Source organism: Halichoerus grypus, chromosome 6, assembly GCF_964656455.1.
Source record: "Halichoerus grypus chromosome 6, mHalGry1.hap1.1, whole genome shotgun sequence".
Classification (NCBI taxonomy): Eukaryota; Metazoa; Chordata; class Mammalia; order Carnivora; family Phocidae; genus Halichoerus; species Halichoerus grypus.
In genome coordinates, this window is record NC_135717.1 from 15,648,268 (window position 1) to 15,664,733 (window position 16,466).

General features: G+C 45.9%; 2 protein-coding genes and 1 long non-coding RNA gene across 10 annotated transcripts in view; 1 reads left to right on the forward strand and 2 right to left on the reverse strand.

Moving 5' to 3' along the window:
* The window catches only part of NIPSNAP2 (nipsnap homolog 2), a 30,354-nt gene extending 22,576 nt beyond the window's left edge, over positions 1 to 7,778 (reverse strand). Inside the window, exon 1 of the mRNA XM_036115323.2 lies at positions 7,620 to 7,778. Coding sequence (XP_035971216.1) covers positions 7,620 to 7,711 — 92 coding nt within the window. The 5' untranslated portion in view covers positions 7,712 to 7,778. The remainder of the gene's footprint in view (positions 1 to 7,619) is intronic.
* A 2,943-nt stretch (positions 7,779 to 10,721) lies between these two features.
* MRPS17 (mitochondrial ribosomal protein S17) lies at positions 10,722 to 14,175 on the reverse strand. Of its 6 annotated transcripts, none has more exons than XM_036115311.2 (3): positions 14,068 to 14,175; positions 13,296 to 13,435; positions 10,722 to 11,515 (listed from the first exon to the last, which is right to left on the reverse strand). In XM_036115311.2, exons 2-3 carry the CDS (start codon positions 13,416 to 13,418, stop codon positions 11,246 to 11,248), a joined length of 393 nt encoding a protein of 130 aa, XP_035971204.1. In that variant the 5' UTR covers positions 13,419 to 13,435; positions 14,068 to 14,175; the 3' UTR covers positions 10,722 to 11,245. The 6 variants fall into 6 exon arrangements, with proteins under 6 accessions (XP_035971204.1, XP_035971197.1, XP_035971200.1 ...); XM_036115304.2 differs by having other exon boundaries at positions 13,986 to 14,122; XM_036115307.2 differs by having other exon boundaries at positions 14,005 to 14,116.
* LOC144382228 (uncharacterized) overlaps positions 14,173 to 16,466 on the forward strand; it is a 35,253-nt gene continuing 32,959 nt past the window's right edge. For 2 of the 3 annotated variants that reach the window (XR_013448737.1, XR_013448739.1), the window contains exon 1: positions 14,771 to 14,928. This is a non-coding gene — a long non-coding RNA (uncharacterized LOC144382228). Of the gene's footprint in view, positions 14,488 to 14,770; positions 14,929 to 16,466 lie in introns of those variants that run through there. The other variant, XR_013448738.1, reaches the window with a different exon arrangement.

Consider the following 16,466-nt stretch of genomic DNA (forward strand, 5'->3'; position numbering starts at 1 on the left):
TGTGTGTATATATATAATTTTAAAGATTTTATTTATTTACTTGACAGAGAGAGACTGCGAGAGAGTGAACACAAGCAGGGGGAGTGGGAGAGGGAGAAGCAGGCTTCCCGCCGAGCAGGGAGCCCGATGCGGGGCTCGATCCCAGGACCGTGGGACCATGACCTGAGCCGAAGGCAGACGCTTAACGACTGAGCCACCCAGGAGCCCCTCTTTTGTATATTTTTAAGTACATAGTTAGCCCCATAGTAAAATCGCTTAAAGCACTTAGGACAGCACCTGACATATGGTAAAAGTTTAAAAAATTAAGTTTTTAAAACTACTTTTTCTTTTTTTTTTTTTTTAAAGATTTTATTTATTTATTTGAGAGAGAATGAGAGAGAGCACATGAGAGGGGGGAGGGTCAGAGGGAGAAGCAGACTCCCTGCCGAGCAGGGAGCCCGATGCGGGACTCTATCCAGGGACTCCAGGATCATGACCTGAGCCGAAGGCAGTCGCTTAACCAACTGAGCCACCCAGGCGCCCCTAAAACTACTTTTTCAATAAAAACTTTTAAAATTAAAAGAATAAATTATACATAAAATTATTAGCCTTTTAGCAAAACCCAAAACCATATGGTGTTTGTTTCTGTTTTCAATTTATTCTGATTATATAAATAAATTAATTCTGAAGGCGGCAATTCTCCAAATGACCACAGTAAAATTTATGTCAATAAAAACATTTTGTCAATTTGTTTAAGTGTTTTAAATATATCACGTTTTGGGATATTTGCTTAATAACATCGTCAAGCACAATGGCAAGCATATAAAATTAGTGATATACAAAGTAGAAAGTTTTAAGATTTTTTAATAAGACTATATAATTCCTGTTTTTTATTTTAGATTTTAAGTTCACTAGACAGAAACTGTGTTTAAAATTTTGGGGGGTGGTTAAATAAATTGTAAGAGCTTAGGAATAACTATTATGAATAATTAAGAAAGGGGTACAATGAAAGTTTCTAAAAATATCAGCATTAGGGAATTTCATTTAAAATAACAAATATTCACCAAAACAACCACTACTAACAGTTTTTAATTCCAGAAATGTACAGACATGCATCATCATGTGTACATACAGATATTTAATTTCTACATTTAATACTTTATAAACTGAGAACATTTATTAGCACCTTGTTTCCAGTTTTTTCCTGGTATAGGCAATTTAGATAACCATTAACAGGGACTGGTCAAATAAATTTGGAATATCCAAAATCGGAATAGAATGCAACCATTGAAAAGAATGAAGTAGATCTACATGCACTGATATGTTGATATTTCTGAAAATAAATTATGTGGAAAAAGCAGGTACAGAACTGTACCATAAATACACAAAGTAAACTGTTAATAGTAGTGATATCTGGGGAATGTGACTGGGCGTGGGGTGGGAGTAGAGTTTTTCCTTTTCACTGTATAGCCTTCTGGACTATTTGACAAATTTTCCATATACACACATTATTATTATACTTAAAATTAGCTATAAAAGTGCACGTCAGTAGTCTTTATAACATCATACATATGCTGAGTGGCACTTTACAGAGGGTGGGGTGGGGGGCAGTACAGTCTACAAAACATTAGACTTTATTTTTATTGTGTTTTCCCAAAGATTTTATTTTTAAGTAATCTCTACACCCAACGTGGGGGCTGGAGAGATCAGGAGTTGCATGCTCTACCAACTGAGCCAGCCAGGCACCCCACAGAATATTAGACTTTAAATAGAATAAGCATTATGTGCCATGGAGTGCCTGGGTGGTGCAGGCGGTTAAGTGTCCGACTCCTGGCTTTGGCTCAGGTCATGATCTCAGGTGAGACTGAGCCCCGCGGTGGGCTCCAATCAGTGCAGAGCCTGCCTGAGACTCTCCCTCTCCGCGCTGCATGCTTTCTCTCTAAAATAAATAAATAAATCTTAAGAAAAAAATAAGCATTATGTGCCAGGCTCTGTGGATATAAAGGTGAACCAGATGCTTCGCCTATTCAGTCTCATAGGAAAAACACAGTAAGCATCGAGCGGTCTCAGATGCTATAGACTTACACACACACACGCACGCACGCACGCACACTGTGGGAGCTCAAGGGAATGAACCACTGGCTTGGCCTGTGAGGAGAGGAACTCCAGCTGACCTTCTGGCTCTGTCTCGGAAGACAACACAGACTGGTGGACAAGGCAGGCGATAATCCCGTCAAAAGGAACAACATGTCCAGGGGCATGGAGTCATGAAGCTGTACGGCGTATTTCTGAGCAGCAAAGAGTTCAGTAAGGCAGGAGAACAGGGTGTGGGAGGATGGTGAGAGAACGAATGGGAAGGCAAGGAGGGCAGAGTGGTTAGGTTAGGCTCGCGCACCGTGCCCACCAGCCAGATTTTATCCTGTACATGGTGCAACGCTAGCAAGTCTGTGAAAAGCAGCCTGGCGGTGGTGTGGTGGGTGGACGACGACAACAAAGGCAGGGAGCATGGTTCCTGGGCTTCCTGCTGGCTGACGCATTCAGTACTCACCGGATGGACCAACGGACAGTCCTGGGTTATGACTATGGTGGGAGCAATGAAAGGGAAGGAATACCTTCAAAGATATTCCTGAGGTGAAAAGCAGAAGACACGGGTCCTGACTAGGTGTCTAGACAGTGTTGTGATTTAGTTGGAGCAAACCACAGATGGGAAATACATTTAACACTGAGACCACAGGATGAGGCAGCAGTGGTGAAATGGATTTCATTCATTTGAGCACCAAATATCTATTGACTGTGCATCGCACGTGCCAAGCACTGGGCCAGGCTGAGGCTATAAAGATGAGTACACCCGGCCCTGACTTCACAGAGCTGTCTGCTGGTGGGAGCGGATGGACAACCATGATCACAGCCCAACGGGAGCTAAGTCCTCGATGGACACATGAGGTAGTGGTTGTGACAGCGGTGGGGGCAGAGGAAATGGAGTCTAAGTTGGCCTGGGGGAGACATGAACCAATTCTCTGAAGAAGCACTTGTTGAACTGAAGACTTGAAAGATGAGGAACACTTGTCAGGTAGATGCCCAGGAGAGGAAGCAGAACCATACCTGCCAAAGCCAAGAGTATGTGAATACAGAAGGAGATGAGGGGGAGAGAGGAGGCTGAAGGGCCTGATCCAAAAAGTCTTGCATGAAAGCAGTCCCCTCCTCACCACCAAACACCCTGCCACCCCAATAAACCTGTCTTCCACACTGCTGCTACAGAGAGCTATCTCCTAACTTTTCATTTTTAAAAACTACACAGAGGAGCACCTGGGTGGCTCAGTCGTTAAACATCTGCCTTTGGCTCAGGTCATGATCCCAGGGTCCTGGGATCGAGCCCCGCATAGGGCTCTCTGCTCCACGGGGGGTCTGCTTCTCCCTCTGCCCCTCCCCAAATCTTGTGTGCCTCACACTCTCTCTCTCAAATAAATAAATAAAATCTTTAAATAAAAACTGCAAAGAGATGAAGGAACAGTATAATGAAGACCTCTATACCCTGCATGTAGGTGAAAAAATGATGAACATTTTATCATTTTAAATCTTTCTATATATATTTGCTTTTTTATTTTTACCAAACCGTTTGAAAGCAGAGCACAGACACTACGATACTTCATCCCTAAATGCTTCAGTATGCACCTCCTAAGAACAAAGAGAAAACCATGATATGATTTTCACATCCGAGGAAAAGAATAATTCTATCTAATATACATTTCATATATTAAACTGTCCCCAGGGACGCCTGGGTGGCTCAGTTGGTTAAGCGTCTGCCTTTGGCTCAGGTCGTGATCCTGGGGCCCTGGGATAGAGCCTGCTGAGCAGGGAGCCTGCATCTCCCTCTCCCTGCCACTCCCCCTGCTTGTGCTCTCACTCTCCCTCTGTCAAATAAATAAAATCTTAAAAAAAAAAAAATTGAAACAAAAAACTGTCCCGTTGTTCCCAAAATGTCTTTTATAGTTTTTCTTGGCAAGGGTAGGGTGGGGTGGGATGGGAAAGAAAAGGGATTAGCATCCAGTCCAAGTTCGCGTCATAGAGATCTTTCTAATAGGAAAAAGTTCTGCTCAGAATTCTTTAGTTGTCCCCTTCACCAACAGGTTCAAGTCCTTACTCTTCATAGGACTCCAGACAAGTGTTGCCAAGAGTTGAGGTAGGGGAATGGTGAGAGAGAAGGTAGAGTCAAGATGTGCTGGAGGTAGAACTGACAGATCTGGCAGCTGGCTAGCTGGGAGAGAGCAAGACGGGGTGGGTTTGGGGCCACTAAATGGAAGATGTACCATTTCTGGGGAGAGAACCCGGGAGGGACAAGCAGGTTCTGTAGGAGGAAGAGGAGTTAAATTCTGGGTACAAAGGCATCTCAAGGACCAGTAGGACACTAGTGCAATGTCCACTAAGCAACTGGAACTCCAGGCCTGGCACTGAGCAGAGCTGGCAAATAAGTCTGCTGGGAAGGCTTCCTCCTTCCCCTCTGAAATCCCTCTCACAAGGTCACTCAGACTCCTGTTGGCAAATCCAGTTTTCTGTCATCTTAACTTTTTAGCAGCATCTGGCACAGTTGACCACCACCTCCTTGAAATACCTCCCCTTGGGCACTGCCACAAGCAGTGAGTGACCTCGCTGGCTCCTCCTTCCCAGTCTCCCTTGCTGCCTCTCCTTCCTACATCTAGCCTGTGAATGAATGTTCCTTCCTTCCTTCCTTCCTTCTTCCCTTCCTTTTTTTTTTTTTTAATTTAAATTCAAGCTAGTTAACATATAGTGTAGTATTGGTTTCAGGAGCAGAATTTATTGATTCATCACTTACATATAACACCCGGTGCTCATCCCAACAAGTGCCCTCCTTAATGTCTATCATCCATCTAGCCCACCCCCCAGCCCTGTTTGTTCTCCATATTTGATTCTCTTATGGTTTGCCTCTGTTTTTATCTCATTTTATTTTTCCTTCCCTTCCCCTATGTTCATCTGTTGTGTGTCTTAACTTCCACATACGAGTGAAATTATATATGTCTTTCTCTGACTGACTTAATTTGCTTAGCGTAACACCCTCTAGTTCTATCCACGTTGTTGCAAATGGCAAGATTTTATTCTTTTTGAAGCCTGAGTAATATTCCAGTGTGTCTGTCTGTCTATCTATCTGTCTATCTATCTATCCATCTTCTTTATCCATTCATCAGTTGATGGACATTTGGGTTCTTTCCATAATTTGGCTAGCCTGTGAATGTTGACACACCTCAGGGCCTGTTTCTTAGCCCCTTCTCTATCCACACTCTTCAAGCAATCTCCTCCATTCCTATGGTTTTAAAAAATGTTTTATTAAGAAAAATTTCAATTAAATGCAATAGAGTATAATGAAACCCACGGATCTATCAACATTTGGCATTCCTATATACCAACAACTCCCAAATGTAACCTGTAGTCCAGACATCTCCTTTGAGGGTCAAATAGATCAAACAGGCCAAATGCCTTTCCATTTGAATAGCTCACAGCCATCTCAAACTTTACCAGGTTCAAAAGTGCTCTGGATTCCCGTCTCCCCACCCTGTATCTGTTCTTCCTCCTCCCAATTAGGAGCAAGCTCCCAGATGGCAACAACTTTATGCACGGATATTTCCCAACAGCACCTGGCACATGGTGGGAACTCATATGCCTGTGGAACCAGTGACTTTCAGTAAATGGCACCGGCATCTGCCCATTTCGTCACTACCCTTGATTCTGTCTCCTTTCCAAAATCAGACTGATATGTTAAAAACATAGATCAGATCATGTCACACTAGAATGTATACCCTTAAATGTCTTCCACGGCTCTTGGTATAAAATCCAAACTCTCTAAAATGGCTTGCAAGGCCTGGAATCATAGGGCTCGTGCTCCCTGCCACCTGTCTTCTGGCCCGTCTTCCCTTCATTCCTATGTTCCATCTTCCTAGGCTTTTCTGGAGTTTCCTGGTATGCCTTACTCCTTCCCAGTCAGGGCTTTCCTGCACACTGACCCTTCAGGTCTCAGCTTAATGGCACCTTCCTGGAGAGGCCTTCCATGATCTCACGGGGTAGGTTCCCTGATCTTCTCTCACACCACCTACTTCAATCTTTAAGTCTATATGAATTTTTACCTCTGCCATGGCTTCCTGGGGATAGTGACCACGGCTATTATGCTGAGTTCCACAAGGCTTCAAAGACATCGTATACATTCAAAATTTGTAGAATCAGTGAATTAATTGGGTCTAGATTGAGTCCCAAAAAACTCCTACAGTTAAGACAGTCAAAAGATACAGGGGGCCTGAGAGAGTAATCCAAGAGCCAACAGGTTGGGCTTCAGTTTCAAGAGCATTTGGCCCCAGCAGGAAGTGGGGGTACTGGGCAGACCCAGGTCCAAATCTCCAATTTACTAGCTTTGTGACTTTGGGCACTTTAGGTGAATATGTTGGGTGAACACCTTCAGCCTCAGCTGTCTTTTTGGAAAGAAGAAAATATGAATTTCAGTTTATCACCTGTGTGGAAAAAAACAAGACACAGTGGATGCTCAATAACAGAACAAAAATAAGAGGTTGACTTGTTAATCAACTTGGAAACATAAACATCAAATTTGGAAATACAAGTTGGGCATCGGTCCTAGGAAAGGTGCTGGGCCTGATAAACTTGAGTTCAAATGCCTTTTCTAGCTAGCTGTCTCACCCTCTTTGAGGTTCCATCTCATTTGTAAAATGCAGATCCTGTTACTTAAGATTGCTTCTAGGATTAGATTAAATAAACTCTCTGGCTCATAGTCAGAGTTTAACAAACAGGCAGTCCCTTTACTCTCTCGTTAAGTGACGACTGAATTTTCTAAAGGCTCATTATTTAACTACAAACAGGTAACGTTCAAATTTTCCAATGTAAAGAAAACAAGAAAGCCAAATCTGCGTGTAAGTCAGTATGAGGTGGGTTTTTGAACATGGGAAACAAGAACGGATGTCAAAGGGATGAATTAAACCGAATATTTGATCCAATGCGTTTTGAAGAAGTTTAAACTTGAACCCAATGTTGATAACTTGTACGTACTTTTTGACCCGTTACCTACTTTTCAATGCAAGTCGGACTGTTCGTAGTGCTGAGACTTCCCCACTACTCCCTTGCGTCTCCCTGAGGGCTCACCCCGGAGGAGTTGTTTTATTTCTTCCTCACCACCTCGGAGGTTAAGTAGTATCTCTACTGCCACCTGCAGACGCAGACATCGCGGCTTCGCGCGGACGCGCAGCCTTCTCCGGGCGCCCGCGACAAGCCGGAGGCCGAGGCCAGGGCCTGGGGCCTCAGCCGCGCGCGCGCCCTCGGCCACCGCTCGGGTGGCGCCGGGTCAAGGTCCCGCAGGCCGGGCCCGCACGGCCCGCGGACGTGGCCCTGGCACCGAGCGCCGTCCCCGCTGTGACCTTGAGCCCGGCAAGCCCGGAACGCGCTCCGACTCTGCCGAGGCTCCCGCCCGCCCCGGCCGGGCCGACCGCGGCCTCGGACCTGCAGCCCCGGCGGCCATGCCCGAGGGAGCGCTGCCGGGCCGGGGCGGAGACCCGCGCCGGGGGACCCCGCGCCCTCCGCCCCGCGGCGGCCACTCCCCGGCCGCTCCCGGAAAGGGCGGCGCTGCTCACCGGAGCGCGAGCTGGAGGCTGCAGGGGGCGGCCCGCCGCAGGACGCCGCCGGCCGAGGCCGCTCCGCGGGCGTGTAGTACTCGCGCCGCCATCTTGCTCTGGCGCCTGGGCTCCCACCCACCCGGGCCGCCGCTGACGCCGCCGCCGCCGCCGCCGCCGCGACCCCTCCCCCGGCCGGGCCCGCCGAGGCTGGGGCGGGGCGGGGCGGGGCGGGGCGCGCGACCGCTGCAGCGCCGAGCGCCGCCGCCAGGGGCAGCAGCGCGCACGGTCCCCGCGCGGGGAGGCCCGCAGCTGTGAGGAAGGCGCGCTGGCCGGAGAGGACTACACCAGGAGGCAGTAATCCCCTGCGAAAGGAGCTGGGTGTCCTGAACAGGGTGCGCAAGAGGAACGTGGGCAAGGCTTTACTGTACAAGAAAAGAGTAACACTGTGTTAAATCCAGGCTTCTCCCCCAATACCTTTTGAACTTGGTACCGTGTAAATATATTACCTTTTCAAACCAAAGCCAGACCCCAAACAACGCTTTAATAAAAACATTCTGGATGAAAACATACTCAAGTTATCTCGTAGTCTTGGGACTACATTGTTCCTGTTCATTTCAACACTGGCGGGCGCTGGTCGGGCCTCCACTGTCAAGCCGGTCCAGTCTAGTAGCAGCAGGATGTGAAACAACGATTGGGTGTGTCAAGTGTTGAAGAGGTTCTCGGGACGGGAGGGGGGCACAGACGGGAGATCGGGTAAGTGGCCGTGGCTGTGAAGCAGAGGATAGAGGCCGAGTTGCTGGCACAACAGCGCAGTCCCAAGGGAAGAGGAGTTGACCAGTGGAAGGGAGGACATCTCGGCCAAGAAAACAACTTAAAGGCCTGGCTCAGGATGGGCAATGTATCCTGGGTAAGATAAAAGAGCCACAGGTGTAACCTTGAAAACTGCAACCAAGAGGGGGTAGGCAGAAAGGGAGCTAGACAGTGAGAGAAGGGGGAGGCACAGGGAAGAGTAGAGGCCCCAGCCAGCAAGGGGAGCATTTGAAGGACAGTGCAAGAGTCTGCAGAGGCCAAGAAGAAAATGCCCTCAGGACTGGGTAGCTGGGAGGTCTCCTTTACCCAGGCCAGTCTCTGCATAAGAGGGGTGGGGGCAGGAACTGCGCTTCTTGGAGGCAAAGGAAGGATTGGAGCTTAAAGGGTGCAGTTTTCTGACTGGGGGGAATATTTGAACATGTTAATATGTCAAGGAGCCGCCAGGGAGGACACAAGGGATCCTGTGGATGGAGGAATGGCAACAAGGTTTCTTGGAGGCCAATGAAAAGAAGACCAAGGGACGCAGGACAGGAGGCCAGAGGCTGTGTGGCTGAGCAGGTTCCTGATCTCAACTGGCCAATGCTTAGTGAGCCTGTAAGAAACTGGAGAGGCCCAAAGGGAGGCTGAAGTGAGCTTTCCCCAGGGCAGAAAGGACATGTCCCAATCCTCCCCTGCAGGAGACAAGCCTCTTCAAGCCAGTGGTGTCACTGTACCCTTGTGACTTCACATAGGGTCTCCCAACTTCTCAGTTAATCCAGAGACAAATGCTTTCAAATGTATTTCCCTGAGATGTAAACCTGGTAAATATTTCTTGGGTTGACCGTGCTTTTGTGCTATTTAGTATTAGGCCACTTATTCTGCATTTTTTTCTCCACTATCCTCTTGCTCCAGAGTTCCATTAACCCAGTGCGTTTTACTGGGCGAGGTACTCTTATTTCACAGGTGTATAGCTTAGGTTACTCAATGCCATAGAAGAAATACTGGGCATATTCCTGGAACATAATTTTTACACCAAGATTATTCTGAAAGGTATCTTAAGATAAAAAACAATAGAGTGTATGTAAACATTTTAAGTATTTGAGGTTTTTGAGATGGCTTGTATAGGTGTCCTGTCTCTTCCAGGATAATGGGTTCCATATAGCTTCACCCGTGGGAGACCTGCACACCCTTTTGCTTGTTGGAATATCATCTATCCAACCTCTTTTCCTCTTTCCTTATCCAGCTCAGTTTAGGTCTTAGGGCCAGTCTTTGAATAAGTCTGTCTCCTTCCTTCTGATCTTTCCCCTTCCAGTCCCATTCTCTACATGATGCTATTACTTTTATAGGAGTGTGAATCTAATTATATCATTCTCTTTAAAAATGTCAAATAACCCACAACCACTTAAGTGTAATTTCCACCTATTTTCTTTTTTTTTACACGATAGAAGTTTATTAAGCAAGGATACAGAAAAAGCTCTCAGAAGTGAGAGGGGTCCTGACAGGGTTGCCCTCCGCCTATTCCTTTACCTGAGCTCCACTCGTGTTCAAAATGTCCCAGCAGTCCTCATCAGCTTACAGAAGCCCTTGGTTATGCTCCTTTCTCTCATACTTTCAGGATTTTACACTGTTCCCTCTGCCTTGAATGCCCTTTCCACAACCCTCATCTACTAGCCTGGAGACTGCTCCTTTAAGATTCAGTTCTAGCACTATCTAGTCTCTTCCGGGGAAGTTATCCTAATTTCTTCCCCACCCATATGCTTCTGTTTGCTATTAAGGAAACCATGCATACCTCACTTACTAGATTATGAACCTTCAGTGGGTGAGCAGTGCTTGTGGTTACTGTTGAAACCCTGTGCTTATATAATACACATATTAGTTGAGGTTGAAACATGCTCCAAGTCTCTTTCTAGGAGCCAGGAAACTGAAATATGTAACTCAGTGTGTCTTCCGGTCAAAATATAGGTTCATAGGGGCGCCTGGGTGGCTCAGTCGTTAAGCGTCTGCCTTCGGCTCAGGTCATGATCCCATGGTCCTGGGATCGAGCCCCGCATCGGGCTCCCTGCTCTGCAGGAAGCCTGCTTCTCCCTCTCCCACTCCCCCTGCTTGTGTTCCTTCTCTCGCTGTGTCTCTCTCTGTCAAATAAATAAATAAAATCTTTAAAAAAAAAAAAAAAAAAAAATATAGGTTCATAGTTTATTAATAAGCAGCAACAAAACTGAAACTCTCCAACTCAAATGCATAGTGTGAGAAGCTCTAAAACTTCATCAATGTATCGGATTTTATGAATTCAGTCCTATCTAATCTATGCTAGAATACAGGATAAAAGAAAAGTGAATTTTCAAGTTTTATTTTCTATGTGTCAACATTCATAATACAGACTTTAATCTGATAAAGTCTGACCCCAATCAGACTGTTGATTATTTCGATTTGTAACTGGTTAAATCAGAGAAAAAAATTTAATTTCGAATATATGCCCCCAAAAATAAATATTCACTTAATGCAGTCTTACCTGTTTTATATCAAAAGATTTTTCCTCCCCAAATAAAGATTCTAAGATAAATTCAAGATTCCTTTGAATGAAAAAAAAAATACACCTTCTAAAACAGCTTACAAAACAATGCAGGGGATTGCTAGGCACACTTACTGTAAGAGGAAAGTATGTTCAATGAAAAGGAAATTGAAAACATGACCTTAAACTTTTATGAGAATTTAACAAGGCCTTTACTTCATTTACTTTTAGCTATTCCATAAATACCGGAAGAGAAATTGGACACTTTGTTATGAAACTTAGAAAAATTTCTTTTTTCCATAAAGCAAACTTATAAATCCCTTTGGCTCCTTCTTCCAATCCTCCTTCACTGTGCTGAAGAGCTATTGAGTTCTTCCAGATTTTTGGTTAGGCAGGTGGTTTCCAAGCTGACTGGGCTTTCCAGGTAGGTAGTTCCTGCACAGGGTTTTCCAGTCACTGGATCTATAACTTGTCCAACTTTGAAAATGATCTCGGCCAGTTCATGTTTCACATGCTTTGTTCGTGGAACAGGTAGAGCTTTGAGAAGCACAATATCCCCAACTGTGCACTGCTGAAGAGCATCGTGAGCAAAGTAGGTTTTACGCTTATTAAAATACTGTTGAAAGAAGGAGGAACAGATCAGTAGTTCCCATCTGTGATCTGACAATACAGTTTAGAATATGAAAGAGTAATGCACAGAAAACAAGCTGGGACTTGGGGAAAAAAGATAATATACTTAGGAGGCTTCTAATACAAAAATTAGCTGCTTAATTTCTGGAAAACAGTATATTCTAGAGTGGATCATGTCCCTGAGCTCTCCAGCCTATTACCTTCAGTATCCTTGTCTATCAATCATCATCCTTCTTTACCCTTATTTAAACTCTTCCTTCCTAGGGGAGCCTTCTCTCCAGCCTATAAACATGCTACTTTCACTTCTAGTTCTGGGACAAGTCACTTAATCATTCCCCATCATAAGCTCAGTTTTTTTTTTCCCCAACATAAAATGAGGCTCCAATATCTGCATCTCTAAAGTTAACCAGAGACTCAAATGTTATAATATACATAAAACACTTAGCTCCATGGGTGGCTCGAAGTACTGCAAACAAGCCACAGATGGTCATAAACCTTGCTACAGAAGGTATTCTCATTCTACATATGAGAAAACAGGCTCTGGAGTAAGGTAATGGGCACAGCTAGTAAACAACAGTCAATATTCAAGCTAAGGTCTTCTGACTCTCAGGCCAATGATCATGCTGCCACTCTTCAGCTTGCTCCTGTGTTGTTGTTAATAAAAGACCACTTTATTTTGCTCCTTAACCCACCTGGTGCCCCCTTCCCTCAACTCTGTCACCTCTGGGGGCACCTGGGTGGTTCAGTCGGTTAAGTGTCTGCTTTTGACTTGGGTCATGATCTGGATCGAGTCCCGCTTTGGGCTCCCTGCTCAGCAGGGAGCCTGCTTTTCTCTGCCCCTCCCCCTGCTTGGGCTCTCTCTCTCTCAAAAATAAATAAAATCTTTAAAAAAACAAAAAAACCCAAAAAACCCTGTCACCTCTGCTCCTGTTTTTGATCCTAGATAGCAAAGAGCATTTCTACCTTCCTGTGTGCCCAACCTTGAATGCAGAGCCATCCCTGCACTTTCCTCTTCCTTCCTTGCACATCTAACAAATCAAGAACTCTGACTCTTCTTTCTGAAATCTACTTTTCCCACTCCATTCCCACTGCTCCAAGGACTATTCAGGTCCTTATATCCAGTTCTAGACTTCTGCAATACCCTTCTTACCCACTTTCTTACCTCCAGTTCTCACTCTATGTCTCCAACTCTGCCTTCCTTTGCTTATAGGAAGAAATCCAAAAATACCACATCCAAGACCACTCTCAGTCCAGCTCCCAGTGTTCCTGCATTCACTCAGCAACAGTCAATGCCTACTTAGGGTCAAGCTCTGGGCTCGACCTTGCCAAACCACTTGTTCCTGCACAGTGTCATGCCCTTTAATGGCTAAAAGAGCTTCCATAAACCACTCACCATGGCCTGAATGACCCCCCCAAACCCGTCCTTTGGATAAAAGCCTTTCTGAGATTCAGCCCAAATAAGTCTTAACTGAGGATGCTCTCCTTCAGCCATGTGGGAAGAAACAGGTGTCCTGCTCTCTGTTCCCAGTACTTTGCACATAGAATGACTATAGCAGTTATCAGCTGAGTTGAAATTAACTCTATGTGTCCCCAGAATTTGAGAATGAACCATGATCAATTCACTTTGTTATACCCACAGATCAGCGCAGTGGCTGGTTCAGAGCAGATGCTCAGCGCATCTGTACTGACAGGGAACTGTTTCTCTGCTTAGAACCCATAACATGCTGTGACTTATCAATGCCATCTGAAAAAGGGACATCCCTCACCTTTAATAAATAGGGATCCAAAACAAGCCTGGTCACTCTCACTTTAGCTGTTTTTTGCATTGCTGTTCCAATCACCTTCCCCACGATCCATTTGGCATGGACAGATGAACGAACTACGGACATTATGTGGCTTTGGTCACCTGAAAAACAAATTTCAAAGTGTAATTTGCTGGTTGTTACGACTCACCAAATGACTTTTGTTACTAGACCTGCTGAAGTTCAGAAACAGTTTTTGTTGGCCTTCCGGAATCACCACTCTAGAGATGCTTACACGCTTCACTATTTCCTTAGCCCAACCTTTCACCTTCATACTGTTTACGGAGCTGTCGTTTTAACCTAAGCCTCTATTTCCCCCTGTGCAAAACGGGAATAAGAACAGGATCTACTCACAGGAGTGCTTTCAGGGTTTAACCTAGAAGGCGCTCAATAGCGCTAATAAACGTGGGTCTTTACTGGTGTCCCTTACTTCTTTCCTTCCGCTGGGCGAGCCTGTCCCTGAAGGCTCCAGCCCCGCTACTCGCGCGCTCACGGCCTAGGCGGAACGGCCGGCGGCGTCCTCCTCACTGGAGGACACCTTCACCTGGGACTGCTTTCTCGATCAGTCAATGCTGAGTCCATCCGGCCGGACCTGGGGTAGGATGCGATCACTGACCCTCCCGCCCCGCACTACCCCGGGATCAGGCCCCTCGCCTCGCCGCCAGGTTCTCACGGGGGTGGCGTCTCGCTCCTCCGAATTCAGCCCCGGCAACTGCAGGGCTCGACCCGCGCCCACCTTCCGGCTCTGTCCTCCCGGCGCGTGTAGTCCGGATGGGCGGCCGGAGCGTGACGACGTCACGTCCTTACAAGGCGCTGCGCCCGGGACGGCTCCTCTCATTGGCCGCGTGTCCCATCAGCGGAGGGTAGAGGCATGACTCCGCCCACTCCCCCTTAAAGGGAACCGCGGACGGTGGGTAAACGGGAGACTTGGACCTGCCTTTTTTCCGCGCGCGGAGCCGCTGGAGCGTGGAGGATTCCGGCCTTTCATTGAACTATTCCATTCGGTTTCCTCTTCTTCCGCCGAGCTCCCAGGCTTGGACAAGGCCTTGCAAATCAGAGGAACCTCATTCATTCATCAAACACGGAAACATCGGACACTGCTCAATGATGAGACTTAAGCATTCTACCCGCACAGCTCCTTTAAAGATAAACTTCTGTAGGTTTTTGTGCCCAATTTGATTTTAGGTGTTATTTCTCAATATCTACGAGACAGAGAGAAGTCCAGCGTTGGCACATATTTATGTGTGACAGTTATGAAGGAGTTCGATGGGCCGTGAGCAGGCTGCTTGATGGCGCCTTCTCAGAGGGAGGACTGGGAATGTATTAGGAAATTAAGAGAAACAGAAAACAATAGGCTACTGGCACAGACAATTTGAGGGCCCAAATATGGGTATAGTGCATTGTCTTTAACCATTGAAACATCTTAGCGACTGGTGAGGGAAGACTGGGAAAATAAGAATTCTCCCACACAGTCTGTCCAACACTCATTTCTTTCTTAGCAAACAGGTATAGAACACTTCTTAGACTCTGTGCTAGGCAAAAAGGTGAATCAAAGGAGACTCCCTCTCTCAAAAAGGCCACAGTCTAGTAGGGACAGGTGAGTAAAGAAATAAGTGTAAAACAACTGTAGGTAATGTGAACCTTGAGAAAGGAATGCATACTTTTGCAGAGAGGAGACTTGATCAGTACATAGCCCTTGACCAGGGGCTATACGGCTTGAGAGGAGAGGGACGTGGGATGTGGAAGGGCATTTGAGGCATAAAGGAGAGCATGTGCAGGGGTGCTGGGTTGTGAGAGACAGTAAGATGAGCAGGAGGCTGATACTGCCAGGATATACGGTCAGGAAAAGAATGGCAGGGATCTAAGTTGGTCAGAGATAGGCCTCTACCTAGGAAGCATTTATTGTTAAGGGCCTGTCCTCACTTTTTGTTCTAAATGATGAGAAGCCTTTGAGAGATATGAATAGTTTTGCTAGCCTTCAACATCATTGTGGTAGGAGTGTGAAGGAGAGAACAGAGGTTGGAGAGATTGGAGGCTAGATGCTTTGTCAGCGGATGGTGAAAACCTAAATTGGAGCAGCGGGAATGAAAGAAAGAAAGTGGGTTGGAGAAGTGATTGGGAAATTGGCCGTGTGAGGCAAGGGGACAGAGAGGTGGTAAGAGTTCGTGTAAGTATGGCATAAACAACAGAAATTTATTTTCTCATGGTTCTGGAGGCTAGAAGTCTGAGATCAAGGAGCTGTCAGGGTCAGTTTCTGGTGAGGGCTCTTTTCCTGGCTTGCAGATGATCACTTTCTTGCTATGTCCTCACGTGGCCTTTCCTCTGTCTATGTGTGCACAGGGAGAGAGAGCGCAGACAGACTGGTGTCTTCTTTTTCTTTTACAAGAACTCTAATCTTATTGGATTAGGCCCACCCTTATGACCTCATTTATTTATTTATTTTAATTTTAAAAAAGATTTTATTTATTTATTTGACAGAGGGACACACAAGCTGGGGGAGCGGAAGAGGCGGGCTCCCCACTGAGCAGGGAGGCCGATGTGGGCTTTGATCCGAGGACCCTGGGATCATGACCTGGACTGAAGGCAGACGCTTAACCAACTGAGTCACCCAGGTGCCCCTGACCTCATTTAATCTTAAATACCTTCTAAAGGTCTTGTCTTCAAATACCATCACATCGGGGGTTAGGGCTTCAACATCCATATGAATTTTGGAGGGGGGGACGACACAATTCAGTCCATAACAATAAAACCAAAGAAGCAAAGTAAAAGCCTTGCAATCTTAAATTCGATTTGGAAATACAGTATGAACTCATGATTTATTTTTCTCAAAAAAAGTTTTTCCTAGAAAGCCTACAAACCCAGTATCAATCAGTTCCAAGCACCCAGATTGTGGTATTTATATACCATTTTTCTCTGAAAGGAACAAAGGATCCTTGAAAAATCACTGAATTCAGGTCTGGAGCAGGAAGTGTGTGAGTTAAACTTGGGACATCTTGTGTCAGAAATCAAGAGAGCTATTAAAGGTGAATGGGGTCAGGTCAAAAGTCAACCTGAAGGAGTTCCCACTGAACTAAGATGAAATTATGTGAGGCTAAAGAGAATTATAACTGCAATGCATTGAAAACCATAAAATAT